The following is a 12,834-nucleotide window of genomic DNA, read 5'->3' on the forward strand; positions in this document are numbered from 1 at the left end:
TAGAGGGGGAGGATCACCTCCTTGGCTCTACTCGAGATGCACCTGTGGATGCACGACAAGGTCCGGTTAGCCCTGCCAACGATGACCTCGCATTGTCGCATGTTCTTTAAGAATAAGCAATATTTTTGACCTAAATATGTTGTACTAAGTTCTTTGAAAATAAATAAACACTGCAATTACAAAAATAATGGCCTGGGCAAAGAACGGGTCCTTCCGGTAGTTGTTAATAAATCAGAGCACATTTTCCCTACTTCTCTTCGAAGTATAAAAACTCTTGAAGGGTTTGGAACAGGGTAGCACTGTTTCCTTGAAACTGAAATTTGTCTCTATATGCACAACCTGGATTGAGTTGATGTGCCTCTCTAACAGCTCTGATAACAGCCCTTTTATTCTACTCCAGATGTGAAGTAAATCTCCCAGATGTGTCACCATAGTGCCACAGCATACCTAACACTAATGCAAAGAAAGTGACCAATTACATGGATACTAAGATACGCTCTTTGACAGGTGACACTCAACTAGCAAAATCATTTGAGTTCTCTCTTCAGATTGTGCTGCTCTCCTTTGCCACAAGAAGGCCACATAGGACAGTGGGTAAGGCCACCTCAGTTCAATTCACAGATTTCCTGCTGCTTAACCTTGGCCATGCACCTTTGTGTCTCTGTTTTGCTGCAAAATGAGCATCTGCAAAATGCTGCTGCTTTGTAATACACTAATTTAGGGGTGCTTGAACCTCTGGCCTGCAGGCCAGATCCAGGCCGCTCAGCCTGCAGGGGTCTCCCTGGGTCTTAAAATTTGGCAGAACTGTGTAGGACTCCAAAAGGGAACAGCAGAGTGGTGGAGCAACCTTTGACTGGAAGGCAGTAAAAGGGGTACAAGAACAGTACTATTCACTGTGACAACAGATGCAGCAGCAACCCAAAAGGATGTGGAGCTAATTCTACAGCCTTTTGAAACAGTCCATGCACCTAGCACAGGAGAAAGTCCCATCATCTCCAGTCCCATCATCTCCAAGTCCCACTCAGCAGCCAATCGTCATCCCTTCTCCAACTACTTTAACACCAGTGCCAGCCCATGTAAGTTCTCTTGCTTTAATCCACATCCCACAATCCAGTGCAGCAACAAAAACATGTAGCATATGATACAACTGACTTGTCCTTGGGCCAAAGAAAGGTTGCACCCACTGTACACAGTGCTCCGACTGAACTTCAAGTAAAAGTTTTATTCCTGTTCTAAGCCATTCCACCCATCCCTATGCAGCAAGAAGACTGTATTCAGCACCGTACAGTAGCAATGCATTAACATGCTTAAAGGTGAACAACAAAACTGAAGAGATGAACTACTGGCTGGATATTAGAAAACACCATTGAGGGTTCCAAACTCAACCCTCATTTATAGACTGGGCTGAAAGGAAACACGTTGTCTTCTAGACTCCCACATTTTCAGAACCCATAGGGAAATAACTAAGTGGCTGTCAGGCCCATAAAAATTGGCCATGACAGTTGTAATCATGGGACACTGTACAGGTAGGTTTGTTCATCAGATTTTGTGTTAAGGTCTTTTAGTCCTCTTCCTTATCTTCTGCTGCTTGCTCCCCACCGAACCCCATGCTTTGGACCCATCCACTTTTAATATCTCCAGTTATAAGGCTCATATCTTGTTGGAAGATTCATTCTAAGAAAAAAAGACATTGCTTGAGGTTCAGTGGAAGTTTACCTTTTCTTGTTGGGCTCTCATGGTTTCTTGTACCATCCTATACTATTGTCTACACACAAGCATGGGAGCCGACATGCCAGATCAGACAGTGGTCCTTCTAGCTCAATATGCCAGCTGCTCTTTAAGAAACAAGGCAATGGTCAGCAAGGAAATTATAAGCCGGCAGAATAAACTGATATAAAAATTCTCCTCAGTCCCAAACTGTTAGGAGATTCCTTTCTATTACTTCATAATACCTGTCAAGATAGAAAATATTTGGTGAAGAAGAAAGTCTTAAAGACTTATTTTACTACATTATTTCTGAACAAAATCTACAAGTTGTCAAATGTTGTATTAGCACAAAACAGTTTAATTTATTAAAATAAAACTACAGTTCACCTTTGTGCTTCTTAACAATAGATACAGTATTACATGGAACAAGCAACAAAATGTGTTAACATTTTCATGGAAGTAAGTGTCAAAGCGCACAGACGCACAGTTGCAGTCATATTTAACAGCACTTCCAAGCTCAATATTCTTTTAAATAAGATCATTCTGACATGTCTTTACAGAGAAGGCAGTTAGTTAAATTCAAGTGTATGCACTTTCAAACTGAAGATATTAGAATTAAGTCCCGTATTGCCAAGGAGAAGGATTGTATGTTTAATACAGTTATTGGTAAGGCGCAAACGTGTCCACAAATTTACAGGCTCTTGAAAAAGGGAAAAAAGGGAGGTTTTAAATCTCAGTTATTGCAAAATAAAATTCACAGAACTAACGCAGAAAGATTTATCATCTTGTTCATGCTTCAGTAGATCCTGATCCTACAAAGCCTTTAAGCACATAAGTATCTACCAGTATGCTCAGAACAGCATGGCGATGTGTGAGAGTATATTTTTTAAAGAAGTAACTGTTAAAAATACATTTGTGGCATTCAGGGCCAACCTCCTGTTATTTGTATTGATATGAAAATTAATTGGTAAAAGGAGACTGTAGAGGGCCAAATCCAGTGTAAAAGTGTTTTTATTATTACAGCCTGCTAGTCTTTAAAGATATTTTACTTTTAGGGAAAAGCGTAACCATCACACATCTTATCTGCACATACACATGCATACATACAGAAGACACACTTGCCACAAAAAGGAAAAGCTTCTTAGGCAAGCATGTCATTCATTACACATAATTTCCCTACACACAGAGGTTTTCAAATGAAAATTCCATACTAGTTTTAAAGGCATACCCTCCCTCGGTGTACGACAAATATTAATATTTATTTACATGCATATTACATCACCCACTCACTGCCTTAGATAAGCCAGTTTTCCATAGTCTAACAGAGAAACTGTCTTCTGTTGTAACATTTAGCAATTACATTCAGGTCTCCAAGTTAGCTCCTGGATCTTCTATCTAGTATCTCTAAATTAGGCAAAACATTGTCATTAAAACCTAGTTTCATTTGCTTCATATTGCTTGGGTTTTATTTTTCAGTTTATTTTATACACACACTGTTATTGTATACACTTCAAAATTTACTGAAGTGCAGTAAACTATGAGACGTTATTGACTTACAAGCACCTAGGCTCAGTTGACTTTAAGTGGAAGTCATCAGCCACCTTAACAATTGCTATGGAGACAGTACATCTGGTTAAGAAACAATGCACAATTACTCGGATAAGATGAAATTGCTCTCTAAACAGCTGGTCAATTTTATTAGAAAAATCCCATCTATCCTGCTGGAGATGGTAAAGGACATAAAAGCAAAAGCAATTTTATGGTCAGTTTCCTTCCCTGTGTTGATGCAACTTTGGTTCAGATTCTTTTCTTTTAAAGGTTGAACAGCACCTGGTTTAGTGACAGCACACATGCAATGCCTCACAATGGTAAGTGATGATGCTAACAAACCATACACTGCAACTTTCAACTGTTAACAACATTTAACCAGTCAATTCATAGAAATATTTTTGTTAATAAATGTACAGTTAAATACAATCTACTCTGAATGCAGACTCAAATTGCATATAGCAGTGACTGTGAAAAGCCTGTCATTCAGGTACTCTTTTCCAACATTAAATTAAGCAACATGGATTTTCATAACTGTAGTGTTTATTTTACCTGCAAGGATGAGATGGAAAAAAAAATCACATGAAACATTACTGGGGCAGAAATGTTTGATTTCTCTCAGGAGTCAGAAAAATCAAATGAGGAAACACACATTTCACAAGCAAACTGGCTTTGTGCCTCACAGACTTATTGCTTCAACTTATATCGAGTGAGCGAAAGTGCAAGATCACAGCTTGCAATCTGATATGTGCCAGCATAGAGTTAAAACTGATGCCCACAGGGTTCTGAAGGTGAATGAACCTCTGCTCAAACAGCAGGCTGCAAGACCAGGGTGATCTTGTGTTAAGACAGAACCCCTTAATGAACATTTCAAAGCCCAAACTGGGTCACAATCAAAAAATGTGTGCGTTTTAGCAAAGGCTGCCAGTGCATCACAAGCTAAATCTGCTCAGCAGCAAAAGGCAGCATGGGAATATGCTCTTCTGGAATTTAACAGGGGCTGGAGAATTCACTTCTGCAAGACTGCAATGTTATTGCTGAATGTTTTACAGTCAAAATGAAAATACCTTCACACAATACAATGCCATCCAGTAATATGCACTAAGAATCTGATAGTTCATCTCTCACTCTTAAAATATTCTAATTCAAAAAAAAATCTGTCACAGTATTATCTAAAAACATCAATGTCTTCTTATCTTTTTGTAGTAAATACAAAATCTAAATGGTTAGAATACATTCATGTTTTAGGAAAATTATTTTCTTATTTCTATCAAAGGTTAGAACAACAACCCATGATAAAAAACGCTACTACTCTGTTCTATTATGATAACAGAGATTAGTGCAATTTACTATTGCACTATGCAGACTGAATAATGCTAGTGTGTGTCCAGTAACAGATAATTTTACAATCATCTGCTATTCAACTGACTATTATTCTCAAGTGTACATACCTGTTATTCTCATTAGGATTTTGGCATTATGTTACATTCTAACATTTATGAAAAACTATGGCTTTTTCCCACAGAGTACACATGGACTATGCAAATCTTTATAAACCATTTACTTTAAACAATAAACTGGGCTGAAATGGGGATTACTTGATGATGTCAGAAGCAGCGTTTCCACTAAACTCAAGTTCTCAGGGTTAGATCACAATTTGTGCATCTGTCACAGTCAGTTTTTAAAAGTAGTTATGCAAAATGTAACACTGATAAAATTCCAGTTTTCTAGCTTTAATCTTTTTTTTTTTTTTGCAAACATGATTAATCACTTGTATCCAAAGTGTCATCTGTGCGTAACTGAATTATAACCGGATTGGGACTGTAAGAAATCCATACGTCTAAGGCACTTGTCTTCCAGTGATTCAAGTCAGATAAGGCCTTACCAAACCAGTCGCATCTTACACTCTGAATGCCCTCAGGCTCTGCAACAGTCTCCAAACCTGTTTCCACTTCACTCGCAAAAGATACCAAACGTGGTTTACAGTACAACAAAGCTCAGAATGAATTCCAGCAGCTTTTGTCGGTTGTGCTGAGGTAGGAAAGTACTGCTCAGTTCCAAAATAGTCTCCCTCCTTTGTCTGGTCTCCTTGAAAACCTAAAGCATAGGGACGAAGACATGGATGTTACTGAACACCTTCAAGCAAAGTCCCTTATTATTTGTAATGAAGAATGTAGAGAAGTTTATGAGCTATCTTACAACAGCTGCTCACTACAATCAAGCATACACTATAGCAAATGACATGTATTTTTCTCTCTTTCTAGCACAAGAGCTGACAGTCTTCTAGATATCTTCTGAGTCCACTTATCATTGAGGCATAAAATAGCATGGAAGAAAGAGGAAGTATGACACAGAGAGAAGCTGTAATTTGGAAAAAAGGTCTGGAAAAACCCATCTTTTGAAAGATTCTTTCTGAGCAAGGGAGCATTAACACTAGTCAATTGAAACTAGGGTTGGCAAGCCAATCAACCGACCGGTCAAATACTGTCAACTGACTAGGTCAATTGGCTGTATATTTTTTGACCAAAGATTATAGCAATTTTACAAAAAAACCCACTACTTTTTTGTAGTTTTCTTGACAGAAATATTTTTTTTATTGTTTTATTGTTTTTGTTTTTATTGTTTTTTGACACACTTCTTAATGGAAAATTTGTTCTTTTTTCTATGTATTATTTGGACCTACTGGCATTTTTTTACAATTTTTAATTGATATTTGACTGGTCAATTGACCAAGCTTTATTTGACCAGTGAAATACCCAACCTTAACTGGAATTCAAAAACAAACTGCAACATCTCCTGTAAGGAAAACCTTGGCAGGCAGGACTGTTTTGTTCTCCATCTGCAAGCACCTTGTTTATGAGAAACTCTTTGTGGAAAAGCGTGCAGTGTATGATAATCAGAGTAGTACTCACAGCTGTTATGGGATACAATGTGATTGAAGGCAATGTGTAATTCAAACTCAGTTGTCTACTTTTAAAAACAAGTGTTTGAATTAAATGCTATAACCAGATGCAAGAACAGATGTCACCTAGTACCATTATCCAAACAGCACTGCAATATGCTAGGTTTGATGAATGCTTTCATAAAAGCAGCTTTCCAAAGTGCATTTTACACTCTCTAGAAACTTGCCTTCATTCCACTAGCTCATTTAAAACTCAAGAAATCAGGAACAAAGACCTGAAAGGTGTTTAATAACTCTTACTTAGTATTCTTTTGCCTAAACTCTGAAACTTTCAAAATAGGGGGGAAAAGGTCTTCATCTTACACTCAGGAAGTCCGTAAGATTGCACAACAGTAGACAAAAATGCTGCTGTGGAAAATCCAGACAGGCAGTTCACAATTCAAGGTGTAAGAGATCATTTCAGATGTCCTACATGTACCAGTTATGGAAGAGACCAATTCTATCATGATTTTCCCTTGAAATTTGAGGTCTACACGGATGGTCTACTAGCTGTCCCACCATCTCATTGACCAAGACATGGCAGCACCACAGTCCACCATGAAAGTTTCTCACTTCTTGTCACTTACTCAATTTTTCTCAGCAGCGGGAAGTGTAATATTACCTTTTCCCTGAAGCCCTAAAATCTATAGAATGAGAATCTCCAACAATGACAGGCTTCCCGGACACGCTGGCTGCAAACAGATGCTGCTTTCATGCCAGCATATATTTTTTTATGGTGGCACAAAAACCAAACTAACACCCGTTTTCCTTATTGCATCATATATGCCCAACATTTCTAGTACAGTAATTGTTTGTGCACTTTTTGCAGCGGATGTCTGTTCATTTATGGTGTGGTTTATACTTCCTCCCCAGCCACCTGGACAGGAAGTTCTGGGGATTCAGGGTCCTAATCCTACAGGACAATGGCCCCAGGCAATGTTGGTCACTGCCCATCAATTGGATTAGCTGTGCTGGGACACACCCCAGCACAACTGACCCTGCCAAAAAGACTAAGTGTGTTGCTTGCAGCCTATTTTTCCTGGAGGACTTTCTCTAGTGCAAACAGTCAGATATAACTCTTTTCTACATTCTGCCTTTCAAAAACAAGATGCATGTCTTATTTGGGGGTGTGAAGTAGGCAAGAAAACACAGAAGTAAAGCCTGTCACTGCACAGGATTCCTGGGCAGTCAGTCTGGATTTTAGTAGGTCACCTTTGAATGGATTCTGCTGTAGCAAGTTTTGACTATAAAACACTTACCCCCATATCCTTGAAGACTTTCACAGCATTTTTCACAAGGCAATAGGTAGCACTCTCAGCTATGAGATGGTAGGGGAGAAAACATTTGTGGTTACATTTGGGACACTGATGCCATGAGGAATGATAGAAATAAAATCAACAAATGAAATCATGACTCGTTTTTTTCAGGGAGATGCTGTCAGACTTACCATACATCGCAACATTTTTCTCTGTCCTGCTTATTAAGTATTTGTGGAGCTTTTGTAGATACTCCCTTTCTGATACAGGGCCGCTAAAGTTGTGGATAAAGGCAGCAGCAGAGCTGTACGCCTCCAATAAAGGCCCCAACAGCCTTTGCAGGAAGGTGATGTACTGCTGGTGTTCCTGAGACTGGCTCACCTAAGTAGAGGCAATGGAAATGCATGTGAATGAAGCTGGCAGAAGTGAAAAGGTGAACAGACATCCACTAAACACCAAAATAGTACACATGGGTGGGTTACAGCCAGTAACTAAGAATTCTGGGAGGCAGTACACGAAATATGACTGCTCATTATTACTGTAAATGAAAATGCAGATGTTTAACATAAAGAAAACCCCTCTACATATACTCACACTCACATTCCCCACCCTCCTCGGGCCATTAACTGTGTAATATTATTTTACTGGTTAAAAAACAGTTAAAGAGGCCATTATGCTTCGCAATAAATAGCACAGTCACATTTCACTCTTTTACAGATGAGCGCTGGCTTCCAAGTACTAATATCTCAACTGTACTTCCGTTAGCTCAACAAGAAAATGAATAATTTATTTTCCAATAAACAATGGAATCAGGTTTCTAGCCAGGATGTATGCAGTGGTATTTGTAATCAGAAACCTTATTTTTAGGGATGGTTTGGGTCACTAATTACTTTGTGTACACACACACATACACACCATAAGACACAATATACATAAGGAATAACACACCACGAATCAGAAAAATACACACTAACAGTGTATGCCCACCTTTGGTGCATGTGTTATTAGTAATATAGTACAATCTTTAGGACACTTTGGAATACTAAAGCCTGTAGCAGCTTTCACCACACTGGCCATTCCACCCCAAGTTATGTAGACTTTGCCAGCAGATTATCTGAAGTTTCCTCAGAGAGCTGGTCTTTTTCAGGGAAAAAAGGAGGTTTTACTGATTGTAGTACTATTGCTGACTTTAATGCTGGGAATGATCAGAAAGAGAAGTCTTATTATTTTCCCCCAACTGAACTGATAAGCTGAGAGTTACTTAATTTTAACTCTAAACACATGCCTCACTCTTGTTGATAGCCTTAAATGCGGTACCTTGAGATAAGAGTCCCTTTGTTCTTCTCCGAAGTCACTATCCTCATCCTCCTCATCACTTCTCCAAGACAAAGGTTCAGGAAGTTTTTTATCCCATTGCTGCTCTGTAAGACTTGGGCTAATATCCTCCTGATCATCCTGCTTAAATTCAGAAGAACAAAGGGGTAAATACACAGAAAAACAAACTCTGTCTCTTAAATTGTACATGGCCCAGTCAGTTTAGTGACTTGCAAGATGTTAATGCACTGGATAGTGCAACAAGAAATAGCTGGCTGAGATACTATTGAGACCAGACTGAGGTACATGGAAGGTTGTTTTTGCTCCTTTGAAAAAGTTGCCCCATCCAACTTGCTATGGCAATTCCAAGTACCAAAAAAAATTAAGACATGTCCTTCCTCTGTGTTTAGGTAGGAGGTTAAGAGTTTATTTGGACATGGACTTTGTTACAGTTGCCCACAACTATCAACTCAAGGATGAAATGCTGAACTGGACTTACATGCTGCTATGTATGCAGACCACTTTGGAAATTTAGTTGGTACAGAACACAGCATACAGCCATACGCTTGCAAGTAGTAATTACAATCTTCTCTTCACCTTGCAGTAGCTGAAAACTCCAAGAGTTGATTTTAATCTAAATAGTTTGAATCCTGCCTACCTGAGATATAACCTCTCTCTGTACAGTGTATCACGTCTACTTGAGCAGGTAGCATTCAGGTTTAACGTGGCAATGCATTTTCAGAGGAAGTCTTGACTCTAACTTACTCGCCTGTTTGCAGTCTCTGTGCTGATCATCAGAGCATGCTAGTGTATCCTTCCTCTAGCTTTGGACAGGATGCATGTTTGGCAATGCTTTCAGTGAAGTGGATCTTTATACTTCTGAAAAGATGAGGGGCTGGGGATATTTCATAATTTCCCTAATTTTTAATAATTTTTCTTTAACATAGACCTAGGACAGGGACATATTTAGACACCCAAAAAATGAAGATATGCAAACAAGTAAAGGAGCTGCCATAAGGTTTTTATCTGGATAACTTCTGACAAAGTAGTATGTCCAGATTATACTGTGAAGTGCAGCAGCCTTATTATGACTCTGAATACACTGCATTAACGCTATACGCAACACATTCTTATGCAATTGTGTTAACCAAAAAAATAATCTCAGAGGATAGGCTTCCTTTGGTTCTGTTGTTAACACTGCTGATTTTTTTGGCAATTCATTTAGACTGAACTGCTGTATCTTACATTTCCTAATAATGTACCCTGAACTGAACCTGGCTGCATAAATGGGCATTTTACTGACTTAGAAAGGTATCATGTCAGCTGTAGATCAACTCTTGTACTTAAGCAAGAAAATGTCTACCTGCAACAAGAAGGGGTTTCAGATTTTTTTTGAGACTAGAGAGTCTCAAATCTGTAGGCAGCTGTGTTGTTCTTGTGTTAAAGATTATTATACTCACTGACATGAAATTTTTACAAAGGCTGGTAAAATAATTGAAGGGCTTGTATGAGATCGATACAATTTAGAAGTAGATCCTGGTGTCAAGAAAAGAAGTGAAGATATCCAAAGTAAATGAGAAAAGTGAGTTAAGGAGCCGATTAAGTTAAATGACCCTGAAAGAGCTTTAGGCTATGATGGAAATGGCTGAAATTTAACAGTGTAGGAGGAGCTTTTGAAGAAATTCATGCTGAAACACTGAAACCGTGTCCTAACAAAAAAAAGCATTTTAACAAGGTGACATACTTTGTAGGTACGTGAAGAGGTAACCTAGTGAGGTACAATGTAAGTCAAAAGTATCCAAGGATCAGTATGTTGATAAACAGCCAATTGAGAGGACATAGTATGGAAAACAACTGATATTTTAGATCCTCAGATACAAACCCCTGGAAATTTTAAGCACATGTTCAAGAGAAAAAAAAGTAATCCCTGTCCCTATGTTTTACACTCACATTTGTTTGAAAAATGCTTTAAGATCTAATGAGTGACAAGTATATGGAGACAGACTCCACAACAATTCTTATGCTGAAAAGTGTGATTAAAGCCTAAATTTACTTGTGAGAAGCAACAAAAGCAGCAGAAAAGGGGAAAAAAGGAACTGAAAAAAATAATGTTATGTTAGGAGTGTTTCAGCTAATAATGGGCAACTGAGGGGGCCCTGCAATAAAAGGGCAAAAGGAACCATGAAAACATACAAATAGCACTAGCAAGTTCAAATTTATGTATATTTTATGGTATCCACCATAAAGAAATCAAATGTAATAATCAAAAAAAGTAGAAAATAAAATAGAAATCTCTCTCAGAGATAAGGCTTAGAAAGTACCAAGAAAATATATCCAAAACTGTGGGGAACAATCTGCTTCTCACAATTTGCTGCTGACAGCAAAATAAATTGGAAATCAACATCTGTACCCTTCTCTTCTAGTCGATAAAAAAAGATTTACACTGTACAGTGGCCTTGCTGAGTGAATTAAGGAGAAACACATAGGGCAAGATAGCACATGGGTTTTGCAGAAAAGTAAGTAATATAACCACAGTAGGTACAATATCTATGTCTGATGAAGACTGAAAGCATCAGAATAGAAAATGTGAGCATAAAACACATTTAAAAAGTAGTGGAGTGGTTTGGAGACAGTAATGAGGATACCGTTCAGAAAGTGGCAGATCTAATAGATCGAGAGATTATATTAGGACAATTGCACAGAATAGTCAAGAAATAAGGATATCAACATGTCTGAACTGATACAGTAAAAAAAGATGCTAAGGCAGAAGAGTCTGTTCTCATTTGGGTCAAGGGAAGCACCACAAAAAATGAATAAAAACATCCAAAAATGTAAAGCCAAGAACAGCAATACAAAAGCCTGTATAAAAGAAACCGGAGACAATTGAAATGCTACTGTTTCAGTCTAAGAAATCTGATGATGGGAATGATATTCTCTTTTTCTAGCATTCAGATACCACACTAAGGGGTCTACTATAAGAACCCAGACAGATTATGCGTGTCACCATTTTTTTAGATGACAGGGCAGCGTGCAGCCAAAGGCCAATAAAAGGACTGGATCAAGGAAGAGGCTACTCAATGTTATGGCAAAAGGACGAAACTCGGATAGAATACACCAGAGAAGAAAAACAAAAGGTGATGGCAACAGGATCACAAAATCAGTGCCACAACTAGCATAGCTGGCTGCAGGATTAAGTGTTAATTGTAAGCAAGATGCTTTCCGTAAAACTCCCTAACGGTTGGTCAGAATACAGGGTATTAAGGATGTTTTGCACAGGAAATAGACAGGGATTAAAGACACCACAAGGAATCTGATATTAGATAGTTAAGTTGAGAGACGGTTCAAACTTGAGTGCTACCCATGCAACTATGTGATGCTAAAAATGAAACTGGGACAGAACAAAAGGCTGTCAGATGTAGTGTAGATACATGAGAAGAAGAACAAGAGGCACAAATGGGAAGAACAGACCAAAGGCCATCAAAAAGAGGACGTTCACCCTGTTTCCTTACAGACTGGAGAGCTGCAGAAAAAAAGTGGTCAAATATGTGTTAAGTTTCCAAACTTAAAATAGTTGTGATGCCATGACCCAATTCTGACAGGTTAGAAAAATGCAAAATTGTCAGTCACTTTTAGTTAATAAAAATAGTTTGGTTAACGGAGCCTTTGGGCATAAATCTGGAAGCTAAGAAAGTATTGCCCTCATCCACGGGACCAGCCAAGGTGCATCTGTACCACACAGAAGAGCAAGGGAAGCAAACTTATCCTGAGCCTCCAGTCCAGCCCCCAGGAACACACCAGGATATTGGGGCACTAGTTAGAGAAGTTTCAAGACTATTCCTTTTAAAGATTTCTCCAGGCGAGTGGAATCCCTAGTTCTCTCCACTAAATGAATTAATGGACCCTTTGTGCTGCCACATCAGTGGAAAGGAATCAAACAAGGGGTAAAGATCTAGACCTATCAGGAATATAAATGTAATGTAGGTCTCAGTAGCATTACAGAGAGTGCATCTACACATGCCTCTTTAGTGGGTTTAGCCAAAAATCACCATTTTTAAGGTGCATTAGGGA

General features: G+C 38.6%; 1 protein-coding gene across 2 annotated transcripts in view; it reads right to left on the reverse strand.

Moving 5' to 3' along the window:
- Window positions 1-2,045: 2,045 nt before the first annotated feature.
- Window positions 2,046-12,834, reverse strand: part of GPAM (glycerol-3-phosphate acyltransferase, mitochondrial) — a 43,942-nt gene continuing 33,153 nt past the window's right edge. For both annotated transcript variants that reach the window (XM_019502797.1, XM_019502798.1), the window contains 4 exons: window positions 8,770-8,910; window positions 7,644-7,833; window positions 7,456-7,514; window positions 2,046-5,352 (listed from right to left, as the gene is read on the reverse strand). In XM_019502797.1, the coding sequence (XP_019358342.1) occupies window positions 5,236-5,352; window positions 7,456-7,514; window positions 7,644-7,833; window positions 8,770-8,910 (507 nt within the window). In that variant the 3' untranslated portion in view covers window positions 2,046-5,235. The remainder of the gene's footprint in view (window positions 5,353-7,455; window positions 7,515-7,643; window positions 7,834-8,769; window positions 8,911-12,834) is intronic.

This window comes from Gavialis gangeticus, unplaced genomic scaffold (genome assembly GCF_001723915.1).
Source record: "Gavialis gangeticus isolate Ggan-Ray unplaced genomic scaffold, GavGan_comp1, whole genome shotgun sequence".
Classification (NCBI taxonomy): domain Eukaryota; kingdom Metazoa; phylum Chordata; order Crocodylia; family Gavialidae; genus Gavialis; species Gavialis gangeticus.